At 57.5% G+C, this 17,118-nt stretch overlaps 2 protein-coding genes across 2 annotated transcripts in view; both read right to left on the reverse strand.

Annotated features, from left to right (window-relative positions):
- Positions 1–2,647, reverse strand: part of PMP22 (peripheral myelin protein 22) — a 7,998-nt gene extending 5,351 nt beyond the window's left edge. The window contains exons 1-3 of the mRNA XM_036394832.2: positions 2,616–2,647; positions 1,412–1,511; positions 169–259 (exon numbers count right to left, since the gene is read on the reverse strand). Of these exons, the coding sequence (XP_036250725.1) occupies positions 169–259; positions 1,412–1,489 (169 nt within the window). The 5' untranslated portion in view covers positions 1,490–1,511; positions 2,616–2,647. The remainder of the gene's footprint in view (positions 1–168; positions 260–1,411; positions 1,512–2,615) is intronic.
- A 7,513-nt stretch (positions 2,648–10,160) lies between these two features.
- TEKT3 (tektin 3) lies at positions 10,161–16,586 on the reverse strand. The gene is made up of 7 exons (XM_036394718.1): positions 16,011–16,586; positions 15,407–15,490; positions 14,086–14,156; positions 13,759–13,902; positions 12,265–12,487; positions 11,610–11,764; positions 10,161–10,392 (listed from the first exon to the last, which is right to left on the reverse strand). The coding sequence occupies exons 1-7, from the start codon at positions 16,584–16,586 to the stop codon at positions 10,161–10,163; spliced, it is 1,485 nt and encodes a 494-aa protein (XP_036250611.1).
- Positions 16,587–17,118: the final 532 nt, after the last annotated feature.

Below are 17,118 nucleotides of genomic sequence, written 5' to 3' on the forward strand. Positions count from 1 at the left end.
GGGGGGGGGGACACAGCCCCGATCCATGGGGGGGGGGACACAGCCCCGATCCATGGGGGGGGGGACACACAGCCCCGATCCATGGGGGGGGACACAGCCCCGATCCATGGGGGGGGGACACAGCCCCGATCCATGGGGGGGACACAGCCCCGATCCGAGGGCACTCACCGTTGGAGGAGGATGCCGTGCACTGGAAGTGGTTGCCGGTGGTGCAGTTCTGCCACAGGTCTGCCGCGCGCTCGCCGTTCACCAGCCATTGCTGCGGGACAGACACAGCCCGTGAGCGGGTCCCGCACCCCCGCACCCCGGCCGTGTCCCCCCAGCGCCACCGCGTCCCCCAGGCTCCGGCACCGAGCAGCCGCAGCCCCGGCGCGCCTGCCCGGCCAGGCGCTCCCAGGGACGCGCTTTTCCGTCCAGAGGGGTTTGGAAAGTCAGTCCCGGTATTTGCTTTTAACCGCTTCAGCCCCGCGCCGCAGGAACAGAAGCTCTTTGTGCTCTTCGAGCACGGAGCGAATCCCGCCGGGGCCGCGCTTCCCTCCCCTGGCCGGCCTCGCCCGCTGCCTGGCCGGGATATTTGAATGCTTCCACGTGATTCCTAACGGCTCGGAAGATTTTTGTAACGTTTTCCGTGACTGTTACCACAAAAGAAAAAAAAAAAAAAAAAAAAAAGAAAAAAAATAATCCGGGAAAGAAGCCCCTGGTGAAGCAAGCTTGGAAGCCACCAGCTCCACAGAGCAGCTGCCTCAAAGCCAACTCCAGCCTCTCCCCAGCAGCTGACGTGTTCACTGGGCTGCAGCCCCGGGACAGTGCTGGGAAGCCTCGGAGCTGCCTCCAGCCCTCGCTCCTGCCGCTGCTCACACAGAGTCAGCCTGGGAAGCTGGGTTAGGAAAGGAGGCTGTGCCTCATTCCCAGCCCAGGGGAGGAGAGCTGGGGAGCAGGACTGCTGTGCCGAGGAGTCAGTGCCCAGCCAGCCCCGTCCAGAGGCTCTGCTCGGCCTGGCTGCTCTGGTCCTGTGCCTGGAGCTCAATAGCAGGTGGAGCTCTCTCATGAAAGGGGAGAGCAGCATCACCCCAAAGGAGGGGATTTGGGGTGCTCCGAGGCTGCTCCTCGATGTGAGCCAGCCTGGGGATGATGAGGAGATGGTTTCCAGCAGCCCTCGCGTCTCTGTACCAACGTGGATGCCTTGAGCACCACACAGAGCACAGCCAAGCGTCCCACCAGCTTGACCCCTGACAGCGCAAACTCCCAGGCTCCCAAATCCCATCGTTACTGAGAGCAGCGCCCAGCCCGTAAAGGCCTCCTGCTGACAGCCAGGCTGTAAAACCAGCCATAAACAAAAATAACCCCTCGTGCTCTTGCCACGCCACGGCCGGGCCCGGCGCTAGCCCGGAGCGGGGAAATCCCAACTCACACTGACGATGGTGGAGACGAAGAGCAGCACCAGCACGGTGACGTGCAGCACGATGATCCCCAGCAGCAGGAGCAGCATCTTGGCGGTGCTGGAGGCAGAGCTGCAGCGGGACAAGGATGATGCTGAGGGCGTGTGTCTGTCTGTCCGTGCGTATGTCCGGGGCAGCGGGAACGCTCCGCTCTGCCCCGCCCGGCGCTCGGGCTCTCTCCGCGGGCCCCACCGACGGAGAGGGGTTCGAGCCCTCTGCCCGCTCCCCGATCTGCCCCGGGGCCCCCCGAGATCTTCCCCGAGCCTGCTCTCCCCGTCCCACCGAGGGCCTCCGCCCAGTCCCCTCCTCGGAGATCTTCAAAGGGGGTGGTCCCCAAGAGGGTCCCCCAGCCCCTCTCCGGGAGGGGTCCGGTCCCCCTCTCCTCCCAAGGGAATGTCCGCTCCCGGTCCCGCCGGCGGGAGGGCTCGGGCCCGGCTCATGGCCCCCGAGGGGCGGCCCCAGCCCGCTACGCAGGGAAAGGGGGACGGGGGTGCCTCGCCCACCCACCCATGGGAGCAGTGTGGGTGATTCAACCGGCCCCCACCCCGCGGGGAATTTTACGGCTCATGACCTCCCCTCTTCTCCGAGAGTGCTCTCAGCCCATCTACCCCCGGCTCCCCCGGCAGAGCCTCTCCTGGACCCTGTCCCGAGCCGGGGGGGACCTTCCCCAGCCCGTCTCCCCCTCGGTGAACAGGGGAGGGGGCTGCCCTGACCCCTCTCCTTGGAGACCCCAGAGCGGGGCTGCTGCTGCCCTCCCTCGCGGCTGCGGGGCCCCGGGGCTCTCCCCGGCCCTGTTCCCGCTGTGCCCGTTCCCCAGCCCTGTTCCCGCTGTGCCCGTGCCCCGGGGCTCTCCCCGGCCCTGTTCCCGCTGTGCCCGTTCCCCGGGGCTCTCCCCGGCCCTGTTCCCGCTGTGCCCGTTCCCCAGCCCTGTTCCCGCTGTGCCCGTTCCCCGGGGCTCTCCTCGGCCCCGTTCCCGCTGTGCCCGTTCCCCGGGGCTCTCCCCGGCCCCGTTCCCGCTGTGCCCGTTCCCCGGGGCTCTCCCCGGCCCCGTTCCCGCTGTGCCCGTTCCCCGGGGCTCTCCCCGGCCCCGTTCCCGCTGTGCCCGTTCCCCGGGGCTCCCCTCGGCCCCGTTCCCGCTGTGCCCGTGCCCCGGCGGGACGGGCGCTCCGTACTCACATCGCGGCGGAGCGGAGCGCGCTGGCGGCGGCGGAGCGGGCGCGGAGCGGAGCGGGCGGCGGCGCTGTCAAGTTTCCCCTTTAACCGGGGCCACCGCCCCGTTTGCGTCTGCGGCACGGGGAGGGCTCAGCCGCCGCCCGCCGCCCTCCTATAAACGGGACGGCGCCCGGCCCCGCCGCCTCCCCCCGGGCACCGCTCCCGGAGCCCTCGCCGTCCCCGAACACGGCTCCCGAGCCGCTCCCGCCCCACAGCGAGGAGATCTGGGGGGACAAGAGACGAGCAGCCCGCTGTCCTGAGCCCCCAGGCGGCCCTGGAGGAAGGCGGCGAGCGGTGGCCGTGCCCCGCTCTCCCAGCAGCCCCGAGGGTGCGGGTGCCCGCAGCGGGGCAGCCCCGGGCGCTGTGAGCAGGACCGGCCGTGCCCGGGAGGACAGAGCTCCGCGCATCGCGGGGGTTTGGGCAGCCCTGGACGGGATCCGTGGCTCAGGATTTGGGGAACGAGCGTCTGGCTGAGCTGAAGGGGTTCTAGCCCTTGGAGTCGACCTTTCTTAGCACTCGAGAGCCAAATTAAGTAGAACTGAGCAACTTTTCACTATCCAGAGGGTGCGATTTTCCACAGCTCTGGAGAACACTCAGAGTTAGGGCTGTTCTGCCTGTGGAAGGCTCTGGGGAGAGCTCAGAGCCCTTCCAGTACCTAAAGGGGCTCCAGGAGAGCTGGAAGAGGACCTGGGACAAGGGCTGGAGGGACAGGACACAGGGAATGGCTCCCACTGCCAGAGGGCAGGGCTGGATGCGATATTGGGAATTGGGAATTGCTCCCTGGCAGGGTGGGCAGCCCTGGCACAGGTGCCCAGAGCAGCTGGGGCTGCCCCTGGATCCCTGGCAGTGCCCAAGGCCAGGCTGGACAGGGCTGGGAGCACCTGGGACAGTGGAAAGTGTCCCTGCCATGGCAGGGGTGGCACTGTATGGGCTTTGGGGTCCCTTCCAGCCCAAACCCTTCTGGGATTCTGTGACTCAGGTGCTCGGGAGGGAAGGGGTGGCTGTGCTGCCGCCCCCGCTCATTCCTCGAGCACAGCCAGTGTGTTCAGACAACCCCACACACACAGAGTGCACCCCCAGCTCCCAAACAGTCCCGCCAGGATCCTGCGCTGTCCTGAGCACTCACACCGACCCCCATCGCTCCCCTCTCCCGCACCAGCTCCAGACTCGTCCCGCATTGTTGCACGAACGAGGGAATTCGGCATCCAGCCACCGGGACTGTAAATCCTGGGAGAAGGGAGCAGGGGAAGCGTGCTTGGCTCCTCTCTCCTGGCAAGCAGAGGCGTGTTCCCGCAGCACGGGCTCCTCGCTCACGGAAGGGGTCCCGGCACAGGCATCGGCAGAGAGTGAGAGCGGAGCTCCGAGCGGCTGAAGCAGATTCCAGAGGATGCAATTCCCTTCCCCTCCAAAAAACCCCGCCGATTCCTCTGCTGCTCGCGTCCCTGTGCACCCTGTGACGCCTGTCAGTGCCATCCAGAGGGCAGGAACACCTGCGCCACCATCAGAACGTTCCCGGCTAGCGAGGCTGATGGGGGCTGTCCTGGGCCGGGTGCCTGGAGGAGCCCCCATGCTCAGGGCTGAGAGAAAGGTCTTGGAAAGATCTTGTCCCCGGGGCTGCCATCCAGGCTCGGGTACAGACCATTCTCTGGCTGGGTTTGCCGCTCTGAGATCTCAGCTGCTGCTCCGGGACAGAAGATCCAGGCTGTTCCCCGGAGCAGAGCGGGATGCACGGCGGGGAAGGCACGGGGAGGCTCGGGGTCACTGACAGCTCCCGAGCCCCTCCGTGAGCCTGGCACAGCAAACCACCTCCGCTCTGCTTCTGAAAGGGTGCCAAAAGCTGCTTCTTAGGCGTGGGGAGAAATATCTGACAGACAAACCAGGGAAAAGAGCAGTCTGTGGGTAACAAAGCCAGTTTTGGCTGAGAGCTGGGGGCTGGAAACAGTGGAGAAAGCCCAGGGAGAAGAGAAGAGCACAGCACTCCCCTGCTCCTTGGACACTTCTTTTGGGAAGGTGAACTGCTCAAACTGAGCAGGGTTTTGGACAAACATCAGCTGCTGCTGGGAGTGCTGTGACAGAGCTCTGGGGCTGGGGCAAAGCTCCTCTCCACACCTGCCATCAGCCCGAGGTGCTGGAGGGAGCCTGTCCCGGGGGAGAGGAGAGGAGAGAGTGAGGATGGTTCCAGCAGAGCCCTCGGGGCAGTGAGGATGGTCCCAGCAGAGCCCTCGGGGCACTCAGGATGGTCCCAGCAGAGCCCTTGGGGCACTGACGATGGTCCCAGAGCAGTGAGGATGGTCACAGAGCAGTGAGGATGGTCCCAGAGCAGTGAGGATGGTCACAGAGCCCTCGGGGCAGTGAGGATGGTCCCAGAGCAGTGAGGATGGTCCCAGAGCAGTGAGGATGGTCCCAGCAGAGCCCCTGGGGCACTCAGGATGGTCCCAGCAGAGCCCCTGGGGCACTCAGGATGGTCCCAGCAGAGCCCCTGGGGCACTCAGGATGGTCCCAGCAGAGCCCCCGGGCACTCAGGATGGTCCCAGCAGAGCCCTCGGGGCACTCAGGATGGTCCCAGCAGAGCCCTCGGGGCAGTGAGGATGGTCCCAGAGCAGTGAGGATGGTCCCAGAGCAGTGAGGATGGTCCCAGCAGAGCCCCCGGGGCACTCAGGATGGTCCCAGCAGAGCCCTCGGGGTTTTGCTGGAGGAACGAGGTCCCACCCAAGGCAGAAGGGCTGGAGGAGCTCCCGGTGCTCCCCAGCGCTCGGAGCTGCCCCCGCTCAGGCTCGGGGTGAGCAAGGCTGGCAGTGCCACCCCCAAGAAAATCAGAGCAGGCACCGCAATAAATTGGAAAAATGTTTTGTGTACAGCCAGGATTCACCTCTGGCTGTGCTGGGAATACTGGAAGATTGACGAGTTGTATAAACTCTGGGTTAAAAATGTGGATTTCTCACTTGGAATCTATTCCATGGGACTGCTTTCAATGAGATGCTTCAGCTTGGAATTCTAGAATAAAATGATGAGAATCCAGGAGGGAAGGTGGGGTTTCTATCCCTTTATGGGGCTCAGACGCTGATCTGACCAGGCAGGGCTGGGCTGAAATGGATCCAATGCTCATTTAGCTGTGACATCCACTGACCCAGCTCTTCAGGGCTCTGCTCAGCCCTTTCCTCGGGCCAGGTGAAGGAAACCCCTCTTAAGACAAACTGTTTCCAACTACACAGAAAGGCAACATTTCCTCTGTATGTCCTGGTGAGGATGAACTCGTTTAACCCCGCATTTTGCTCTCTCATCACAATTTTAGGGACTCGCTTCCTGTTCCCTACCCTGGTGATGACGACCATTCACGAGGAGGGTTTGAAATGCGAAGGGCAGGGGCCGAAATCTGCGCTGCCATCAGCAAACCCCTCCTGGGGGCTGGGGAGGGAACGAGGCGGGGAAAATCCTGTTTTCAAACGACTGTGCCACCAGGAAAAGGAGGAGAGCAAGATGTGGTTTGGCTGCGCTTTGTGCAAGATCTATTGTGAGTGGTCCCTCAAAGAGCACACATGCAGATGTGTATATATATATATGTGTGTGTGTGTATATATTTATATATATGTGTGTGTGTATGCATATAGATGTATATAGATGTATGTATGTATGTAATGTAAATATATAAATACATTTACACAGGTGGAATTGGTATTGGGAAAAAATATTTCAACCAGAAAAAGACATAAAGGGAGACTTTATATTCAGCAAACTTCAGCAACAAAGGGTGTCTAACATATCTTGGAGATATTGACTTATTTTTCCCGGTTTGTTTTCTACCAATTCAAGAAGAATTTATGAAATACTTTAGTCCTGTCTGCATTCATGCCCCCAAACCAACTTCATCCAACTTTTTGCTTTCCACTCCCAGGCAGTGTCAACACTGATGGAGCCAGGCTGAAATCACAGGAGGAAATCCCACTGACTTCAAGGATACCAGCATTTACCCACTGACCCCAAAACCCTCAAAAAACCCACTGAGCTCCCCAGCTGGGACTGGGAACATCCTCAGGTACTTTCTGAGCTGCTGCCTCGTGCTCCTCTCCTGGCAGCACAGAGCAGACCCTACGGAGGGCACAGGTCTAAACCAGCTTCGAGGCACACCTTTGGCCCCAGCAGTGCCAGGCGTGGCCCCTTCTCTGTGCCCTGCAGGGTCCCCAGAGTGGCCACAGCTGCCCTGGGCATCCCTGCTGAGGGACACAGCGGAAGCTGCAGAGCTCCCAGAGAACTGGGACGAGTGCATGTGAAACAAATCCATTGGGGGATATTAAACCCAAGGGCAGCCCTGGTGGCTCAGGAAGTCCTTGGGATGCTGATTGCTGGAAGCTGGGAAAGTGGGCTGGGAGAATCTCACAGAGTTCTTGCTGCTTTTATCTCAGCATCTCCTGTTGGCTCTGGCAGGGGCTGCACCAGAGGCTGCACTGTGGTCTGAGCCAGCACAAGCATTTCTGGGATCCTACACTGCCCGAATTTTCCTTTAGCGTTTTGCCAAAGTTTTCTCCCTTTTTTTCCATAATAGCAATGAGTTTAGGGCTGGTTTTTTTCTGACTGCTGAAGCTGTTTGGGGAATTCTCTCTCCCTTGAGCTCAATAATCTGCACTAGTTATGCAATACATTGTTAACATGGGTTTTGGCAAGCTTTGATTTCACCCAAATTCATATCAGACCCTTCCAGGACATTCAATGATTTTTGTTTTCTTAAGCAACAAAATCTCCTTTCTGAGAAGTTTCTGAGAAGTTTCTTGCTAGCCCTGCCTGGAATGTTCACCTGGATCCTGGACTGACACAAAGCAACAGCGTCCTGGGTTTATTAATTTATTGTCTCTCCTCCAGTCAGTAAACAATTAATTTTTAAAAAATCCAGCTCTGCAGCAGTGATGCAAATGGAATGATGCAGAAGGGTGGGAATATGGTTGTAAGATGCAAAGGAATTTCCACAGAGTAACTTTCTCAGCAACTTGGCTGATAGAGGCAGCAATAAACCAGCAATAAATAGCAATAAAAGCAGACACGTCGCTCTGGTGGAGAAAGGAGCCATCCCCTCAGTACAGAAAGGCAGATGATGGGCCTGGGCCGTGATTTAGAAATGATCTCTGAAAGGAAATCATTTAATGGCACAGCAGCAAAGGCATCTCAGCCATCAGCGGGAGGAGGCAGGGCTGTTGTTTCATCTCCCCAGCACATCAAAGGCCGCTCAAATCCCAAAGCCAGCCCTGCGGGGATTACATGGAGCAGCTTCACTCAGCAGCAGCTCTGTCATGGAAAGCAAATCCCTCCCTGTGCAGGAGAGCCTGGTGCTCACTGGAGCTGCACCCAAACCCATCCCTGGAGACGCCTCTGACAGGGCTTTGTGGCAGGGCAGGCTCCCCTCGGGGCAAGAAGAAAACTCACCCTGACACTCACACTGAAGCACACGTAGGATGCCCTGATCAACGTGTCGGGGGGCTGGGGATGTCAGCTGCCAGAAGAAGTAACATCAGTTCTGTCAACTTATGGAAAACTGGCATGGAGAGAACGCAACCCCAGAGGGACCTGGGAATTCTCTAACGTCTGGGAAATTGCTGCAGGAAAGTGGAAAGTATTTGTGAAAGAAATTAGACGAGCTGAAGCTGAAATTCCTCTGGTCATGGCTCAAACAGAGGAAAGAAACTCCTTGGCAGTGCTGTGGAAAGGAGCATCGAGAGGCCAGGACAGCGAGAGAAAATGGAGCTGGGTAATTGCAGCACCACATAATTGCTGGCAGTTAGGAGAGAGCCCTAAAGGAGCTAGCCATGGGAAAGATCAGTGTTTGGGGAGCTCTGAAAGCAAACTTGGAGAAAAGTGGAGACTGATCCTGGTGTGTCCTCACTGTAACACAGAGCCCAGATATTTCTGACATGACTCAAACCAAAGGTGGAAGTGAAGCGAAGGCAAAGCTGTGGCTGGTGCCAGGACTTGGCTCTGGGTACTCCAAGGCTGGAGCCTTCCAGGAAAGGGCTGTGGGTGCCTCGGCTGCCCCACACTCAGCTGGGGACAGACTCCTGGGGCCCAAAGGCCTGGCAGCTCTGCCTGAGAACATCTGGAGTGGGTCTGCAGACAAGGGGAGCAGCCAAGATCACCGGGGCTGGGGACAGGAGCACAGGCAGAGAACAGCACGGGGCAGCCCGAGGCCAGAGGGTGCTGACACAAACTGAGCTCAGCTGGCCCTGGCTCCTTTGGGAGGCAGGGGAGTGCAGAGAGGGAGGGTGAGGTCAGCTGGGCAGTCTCTCTGCTCACGGCTGTCTCTTTCCTTTGGAAGGGTGGCTGCTGCCTCCGATGGGCTCCGGCCCCAGGACACACACAAAGTAGAGGAAATCTATTTTTAGTCTCGACAAAAGAAGTGCTAGTAAAGAAAAAAAAAATGTTAGAAAGACAATTGCTTCCTGTTTAGGGCTGGTGCTGGGAGAGAGATCCTGCCAGGATGGGGAGGCCAGGGAGGGCAGAGGGTCCGTGGGGTGAGGAGGAGCCATCGGGGCTGGCAGACGAGGAAAGGGCTCCCAGCTCCTGCGAGCCCCACGCTGGGCCGGGGGCCCTGCCCTGGATTCCCAGGGGAGGGAGGGACTCGAGCTGCTGCCCCTTTGGGTTCCTGGTGCCCACGGGCTTTAGGCTGAGCTCAGCAGCTGAGGTTAAAGACTCAAGAGTTGCGATAGCCCAAGGAGAGAAACTGCAACGTGACTTTCACACTCAGCCTCCGATTGATTGAAGACTTATCCCTCTGGAGATTCCAGTACTTGGTAAAATCAGGCCTTACAGCAGGAGAGAAGGTTCAGGGGCTTAAACACCAATTAGTCTCTTTATCTTCAAAGAGCTTTGGTGCTCCTGTCAAGGAACTACATGTGAGAGGTTAAACCAGGAACCCAAAATTAAACCCACAGCATTTTCTTCAATGAACTTTCTCCAAGTCGAATCTACTTCCTCTTTTTAAAACCGCAGCACTGACATTTTTGATGGCATTTAACATTTTTCAAAAGCAAGACAATTATCATTAGAAATCAGCTTAAAATGCACATTTTTCTATTTTAGGAACAGCACAAACTGCAACTATTTCCGGGACAGTTTGTGTTTCTTCTGCTGCACCATTAAAAATCCATCCTGGATGTCAGCAGCTCATTATTCTGACAAGTGGCTTTACTTCCCCTTGTGCCTTCTCCACATCACACACACTCAAAAGGAGGAAGACACAACAGCTTTTCTCCTGAAAGCACAGACTGGGAGGGTAGGGATGGATCCCCGTGGGTGGGTTTGGTGACATACAGGATATTTTCAGCTCCTTCCTGGCACGCGGTGAAAGAGAAAACGACAAAGGAAAAAAGAATCATCCTGGTAACCCAACAAACAAAACACTCATTTAATTTCCACACGGAGTTTACCCCGGGAAATGAAACGCTAACAAAGTTGTGAAATTGCAACAATATATTTGCAAAGCAGCTGGGGGAAGGGGGGACGCGTCGTGCCGTGGGCGCCGGGCGCTCAGGTGAGCCCGGCCGAGACGTAGCCCAGGATCTGCACGGTGCTGGGGTAGCTCTTGCGCATGCCCATGCAGCGCTCCTGGTCGATGAACAGAGAGTTGTTCTTGACCACCAGGTCGTGCTCCAGGACCCCCTTGGAGCGCACCAGCATCTGCAGCATGTCCTCGGAGGCGCGCAGGCACTGGTGCAGGTTCCGCAGCGTCTCGTTGATCTCGTTCACCTCCTGGACGAGGCTGGACAACAGCAGGACCCGTCAGAGCCCCCGTGGGGTGGTGCCCACCCAGATGGGCCCTCTGGGCACAGGGTTCCCCCATCAGCACACTCAGGTGATTCCCACCCCCGTGCCCCGGTATGGGAGAGCCAAGGGCAGAGCTCCTCCCGAGCTCCACGGGGAGGAGTGGAGAAGTTTGTTCCAAAGCTCTGGATATGCTCAGCCATGTCTGTCAGAGCAGCTCGTGCCACCAGAACAGGGACCAGCAGCTCTGGTTTCCTGTTTCTCTTTGGGTTTGTGGCTTTGTTGGTTCAGCCTCCTGGATTTCCCCGTGCAGGGTTTCTGCACAGGAGACACACACAGCAGGACAGGACACTGGGAGAGGTAAAAGGGAACGTGGAACAAGTGGAGGATGGAAAAGCCAGCAGTGTGTGAGATGCTGAATCAATTCTGGGGCTAGGTTTAAATCACTTTGAAAAGGGAACTGGGCTCAGAGGGCTCCCAGGAGGAGCTGTGAGTTTTGGGCTGCTGCTGGGCACTCCCTGGGGCACGGTCCCAAAGTCCTTGAAAGGATTTCCAGTGTGCCCAATGAGGGGAGGACAGCTCCACATGTCCACCCTTCCTTGGAGCTACCCAAAATGAAGGGGCTCAGTGCTCTCAGTCTCAGCCTGTCAGAGAGCAGAATCACAGAATCATAGACCAGAATCCCAGAGTGGTTTGGGTTGGAAGAGACCCTAAAGCCCATCCAGTGCCACCCTGCCATGGCAGGGACACCTCCCACTGTCCCAGGCTGCTCCAGCCCCAGTGTCCAGCCTGGCCTTGGGCACTGCAGGGATCCAGGGGCAGCCCCAGTTGCTCTGGGCACCTGTGCCAGGGCCTGCCCACCCTCCCAGAGAGAAATTCTTTCCCAATATCCCATCTGTCCCTGCCATCTCTGCGTTTAAAGCCACTGCCCCTTGCCCTGTCACTCTCTGCCTGTATAAAAGCCCCTCTCCCTCCTTCTCCTAAGCCCCCTTAGGGTTCTGGGAGGGCACAGCAGGGAGAGCAAGAGGTTTATCCTCCAAAACTGGGCACCAGCAGCCCCCTGGGTGAGGCAGGAGAGAAGATGCCACCCGAGGGGTGGGACACCTGCTCAGTGCTTTAGGTTTGACCAGGGCACTTATGGAAGGAATATTTAGGGAAAACAGCCATTTTGCCATGCAGAGATGCTCCTGAGAGCCCCTGGCAGCCCGGCCTCACCGGAGCTGGGCAGCATCCCGGCACAGCTCCACGTTGGGCCTCCTCGAGCGCTCATCCAGCCGGGTCTGGGCCACCTTCAGCTGAACCTCTTTGTCCCTTATGGTCTTCTGGATGACTTGGATCTTGGTCTCGAGCTGGAAGATTTCCTGCCGTGTCTGGGGTGAGACAAACACAGGAATCAGTGAAAAGAGATCTTCTCAAGCGATCACATCATTCCCTTCTCTCCTGCTGGTGCAGGAAAAAACCCAAGTTCAATAAACAGCCCCTAGGCTCAGGCCACTGTTGCTCTGTGACATCAAGGCCCAGATCCAGCAGAGTTTTCAGGGAATATCTCTTTGCTCTTGCTGCCACATTAGAGAAGAGTTAGGAGCAGAGGTGGTTTAGGAGCAGTGATGGATCTATTGAATTACCAGCTTCCCAAATTTGCTGCTTGCAAGAATGGATCATCCATCAGGGAAAGGTTTTAATGGCTCTTATTTAAGGACGTGCTGTCAGCCCCTTCAAACTTCACAGGTGTGAGCCGTTCCCAAGACGCTTCCTAAGAGTCCCAGAGCTGCGAGCCAGGGCCCATCACTGCTCTCCCCCTGCCATGCCTGGCAGAGCAGGGCAGGGAGCCCAGGGACAGCCCTGTCCCTGGGGAGGGCGGGGCCGGTACCTTGGCCAGGTGTGTCTGGATCTTGCTCTTGACGTTGGCGATCTCGGTGATGCGGCTGGTGAAGGCGTCGTTGACCTTGCTGAACTGGCGCCACATCTCGTCGGCCGTGCCCATCAGGAGGCTCTCGGTGCTGGCGCGCAGCTTGGCCGAGGCCGCGCGCGCGCTCTGCGAGCGGAAGATGTTGTTGTCCGTGAACCTGGCCCACGTCTCGGGCACTGAGACCCTGCGGGGAGAGCACGGCCTTGGAACCCCGCTGCAGAGCGAGGCAAGGAAACCTGTGCTGTGAATTAAACTGCAGGGAGCTAAAACATCTGGACCCGGGTGGTTTGACGGTATTTATCAAACGAGGGCTGGACCCCATTCATTTGATGATATTTATCAAATGAGGGCTGGACCCCGTTCATTTGATGACATTTATCAAATGAGGGCTGGATTCCACTTGGTTGATGACATTTATCAAATGAGGGCTGGACCCCATTCATTTGATGATATTTATCAAATGAGGGATGGACCCCATTTGTTTGATGATATTTATCAAATGCTCACAAAGATAACTTGTGAAAGTTCAGACAAACAAAAGATTCTCCCATAAAAAACAGAGATTCCAATCAGAGCTCTATTTGCACCTTCGAGGCATTAAGTGGCAAGGAATTCCCAGCCTCACAAGGACACACAGATCACACTTCAGTCAATTCCTTTTGCTCACAGCCCATCTCAGTGTCCCACTAAACCAAACGAGTTTAGATCCGACTCCATTCCCTGTCTGTGCATTTGGGATGAAGTTCCTGCCTGTGCAGTAGTCCAGAACAAGACCAACAAAAGACTTAAATACCACATAAGCTCCATTTAAAACCTGCTGATTCTTGGCACACTTTACCCCCCTCTGAATTTCAGCCTCGATCCTCTGCAATCCATTTGCCTGTCTAAATATGTCTGAGCTCTGCTGTGAATAATTATTCAAACTACTAGAAAAATTGTCTCAATCTGTGCCTCTCCATAAACTTCATGGGTTTGTGTGGGCAGATTTATTCTCTCAGCCCTTTGCCACTTGGGCATCTCTCTGTGAGTGCTGGGTTAGGTCATTGTTCATTTACAGCAATGCCAAAGCTGAATTCCTGGCACCCAAAAGCAGCAGAACCCTGTCCCAGGACCACGCTCTCATTTCTTGATTTTCTGGGTCATTTCAGCTCCCTCTCCATACAGGGGTGAGCCCCCAGCCTTCCCATCAGTGAGGAGCACTCAGGCAAGCACTGAGACATCTCTGGAAACATGCACAAACTTAATGAGCTGTGCAGAGGTGCTGGCCTGAATTCGTTTGCAGGCTGAGCTCTGAGCCCTGATCTAATGTTTAATGAAGTCGGGCAGAGGGCTCTTCTCCCCCTGGAGAGCCCAGAGGGCGAGCACCCCTCGGGCTGGTGTCTCCAGGAGGGATGGATGTGCCCCCAGAGAGGGCTGGGCAGTCCCTGCTCCTGCTCTGCGGGCCCCAGAGCTCACGTGGCATCGATCCTCTCCACGCCCTTGAAGAAGTGGATGCCTCTGGAGGTGTTCTTCAGCTGGTAGCACTTGTTGTCGATGTGGTGGCCCAGCTGCTTGTCAGCCAGGTCCTTCTCCAGCTCCTGCCGGGCCTCCTTGTTGCACCTGGAGCACACAAACAGCAGAATGGAGCCGTGGGATGGTTCTGTGCCCATCCTGCTCCCCTCAGCCCCTCTGTGCTCCCAGAGCCTCCCCCAGAGCCTGCAGGGACTGAACCCACAGGGATCTGCAGGGGCACAGCTGCAAACACACACCAGCCCTGCAGCGAGGGCCCCCAGCCCTCCTTACATGATCTGGGCGTTCACCGTGTCCAGGCACTGCTGCAGCCTCTCCCAGCAGGACCTGATGATCTTGATTTCCTGGGCAAAGGCAGAGCAGCCCCGTCAGCTCAGGTGCTCAGGGGTCCTGGGCACTGCTGGGCACTCCTGCCCTGGGGCACAGGGCAGGGATTCCCCTTCCCCCAGAGTGAGCACGGCCCAGCGCCCCAGACCAGTGGCGCCACACGTGCCCATCCCCAGTCCCAGGGCATTTTCCTGCCCACAAGGAATCCCATCCGTATGGGACAAGAGGATTTTGGTGTAAACCCGGTTTAGGGGTTTTCAGTTTGAGGGGTTTTCAGTTCTAGGCAGGGTTCAGCTCCCCTGGGGGAAGGCTGGTGCTGCTCTCAGCTCCCTTGGTGCAGCACAAGCCTGTTGCACCCATGAGGGTTCCCAGACGGGTGATCAGTGCTCCAAACCCAGGGACTTTCAATCCCTCCTGAATGCAGGAGCCAGCTGAAAGCACAGCCTAAATGCATCCCAAACATTAAAAAACCCAAATGGCATTATGGAGATACCAGCTTTGATAATTTTCCTAAGCCCTCATGACCTTCAAACTAATCTTTTAATTTTTCAGGGCCTGACTCATAACAAAAGATCTTCTAAGAGAGCAGTGGCTTCACAGGCCCAGGGGCTGCAATTTCCTTCCCAGTTTCGTGAGGCTTTTGCAGTGATTATATTTCACTGTACCCTGCATTAGGATCCCATTTGCTGTGCCATGCTTGCTTTTAATTCATGATTTAAAGCAGCTTAGATAAAGGCAGGCAGGAGTGCAGGTTTTTATGATTCCAATCAAATCCATTGCCTGAGCACGCAGTGACAGTCCTGCTGCAGCCACTCTGCCCTGAGCAAAGCAGAGCTGGGCAAGTGGAGTTAATATCTTTTATTAGCCCAACTAATATAGCTGGGGAAAGCAGACAAGCTGTCGGGCACACCCTGCCCTCTCCGTGTGTGTGTGTAATATACAGAATGTGCTGCAGATACAGACAGAGATCACACAAACAAAGGGAGATCTGTGCAGGCAGGGCTCAGAAAGGCAGGGCCATCTCACAGGCTCCCCAAAGGGGGTCAGAGGAGCCTGATGAGCCACACAAACCCGGCTCCTTTCCAGCTCGTCCTGCCTGTCCCAGGGACACGCTGCTGGGTGGGAGCACCAGCAGGTTTGGGGGGTTGACGAAGGCTGGGTTCTCTCAGCAGCACTGAAGAGCCAGTGAGGGAACAGGGCTGCCAGACTTGCTCAGGGGAGTGTGGGTAGAACCAGCTTGGTCACAGGACGCGTGTGCCAAACTCACCGTGACCAGCTGTTTCTCCACGTCGTCGTTGACCAGGTCGATGCCCATCCTCTTCTCCCGATTGAGCAAACACTTGTGAGCGACCTGGTGGGACAAGGGGTGACATCAGCGCTGGCTGCAGGACAGGGCTCCCTGCAGGGACTGTCCCCGAGTCAGGGGATGCAGGAAAGGAAACTGCAGGCAGGCACAGGATGGCAGCCTGCAGAAAGCTGCCCGAGGCAGCAGGGTCAGCTGACAGCAGCAGCCGAGTGCCACATCAGCATGGAACCAAAGGGACAGGGCCCTCATGTCCCCAGCCACCACAGCAGAGTGCAGGGACCCCTGTCAGGCCCGGTGTGGACCTCCCCAGAGCCTCGTAGTAAGACACGGGCTTTTGTGTCCCAAGCCAGGATTCTGGATACAGAAATATCTGCTTAAACAAACACTGCAGTGATGTGCTCAGCATGTGCCGGAGGAGGATGCAGCAGATGCAGGGGATTTGTTTATCACTGACTCAACTAATGGGCTCTTCTTGAAACCTCTCCAATGTTACAGGGCTGGGATGGACTTTATGAGAGGTTTGAGAGGCTGCAGATGTGTGGGCTGGGGGTTGCAGGGTCCCTACCTGGAAGGGGCCCTCGGTGTCGGCCAAGGCTCTCTCCAGCCGTTTCTGCATGTCCATCAGGGAGTTGGTCTCCCTGATCATGGCGTCCAGCTCGATGCAGAGCTCGGACTTCCAGTACTCGATGTCATTGATGCGCTCGCCCAGGTTCTTGGTGCTCTCCCCCTGCGTCCTCTTGGCCTGCTGGTACACGTCCTTGATGGTGCGGGTGAGGTCGGCGCGCAGGCGCTCCGCGTTGTGCCGCGTGGTCTCCGACTCCTTGTAGTTGGTCATGTTGGACCTGTGCCAGTCGTCCAGCGTGTGCCGGGTGAAGACCCCGCTGGGTCTCTCGGAAATGAAAGGAATCATCTTGGTGGGGGGCAGCCCCGGGAAGCTCTCGGTGAGGGGAGACAAGGTGGGGTTGAGGGCAGCTGCTTTGTAGTAGGAGTTGGGCATCCATGGCATGTTGAAGCTCTCGGAGGGGTTATAGGGAATGCGGTTCTTGTAGCCAGCGGCCACGTTGGTCGCTGGCAGGACCTTGGGAGGGGGTGGCCGTGGCTGGTTAAACTTGGCTTTCAAGGGATAGCCGTAGAGTTCCATCCTGGAATGCTGCTGGTGCGGGTCCTGCACAAAGGGGGCAGAGGAAAACCTCGCTCAGAAAGTTCCTGTCCTTGAGGTACCTCTTACAGCAACATCCAATGTGTGATGGGACCAGCCCTGCCCAGGGCACCCACACAGCCCCTAAATCTCCTGAATGCAAATCCCCTCTGACAGCATCCCAGGCATCTGATAGGGAGGGATTTGAGACCAGCTCTGCTGTTGGTATCTTGTGTCAAGTCTTGAAATGAGGAGAGAGACAAATTATGGCTGCTTAGAAGGATGGCAGATTTATACTGTTGTTTTCCTTATTCCTTAATTCCTTAGTTCCCATTATTCCTTCATTTTCCCTGTCAACCTAATGACCTTCCCTGGCAGGGTGGGCAGGCCCTGGCACAGCTGGGGCTGCCCCTGGATCCCTGGCAGTGCCCAAGGCCAGGCTGGACACTGGGGCTGGGAGCACCTGGGACAGTGGCAGGTGTCCCTGGGACAGTGGCAGGTGTCCCTGGGACAGTGGGAGGTGTCCCTGCCATGG

Source organism: Molothrus ater, chromosome 19 (assembly GCF_012460135.2).
Source record: "Molothrus ater isolate BHLD 08-10-18 breed brown headed cowbird chromosome 19, BPBGC_Mater_1.1, whole genome shotgun sequence".
In the NCBI taxonomy this organism is placed as follows: Eukaryota; Metazoa; Chordata; class Aves; order Passeriformes; family Icteridae; genus Molothrus; species Molothrus ater.

Bases quoted from the DNA above. Each gene is read 5' to 3' on its own strand.
- TEKT3 (XM_036394718.1), bottom strand. From the start codon at position 16,586: ATGGAACTCTACGGCTATCCCTTGAAAGCCAAGTTTAACCAGCCACGG. The intron at 12,488-13,758 runs GTGAGCTCTGGG...CTCTCCCCGCAG, and splicing joins GTGGAGAGGATCGATGCCAC to GGTCTCAGTGCCCGAGACGT. The intron at 10,393-11,609 runs GTGAGGCCGGGC...GCTGTTGTCCAG, and splicing joins CGGGATGCTGCCCAGCTCCG to CCTCGTCCAGGAGGTGAACG.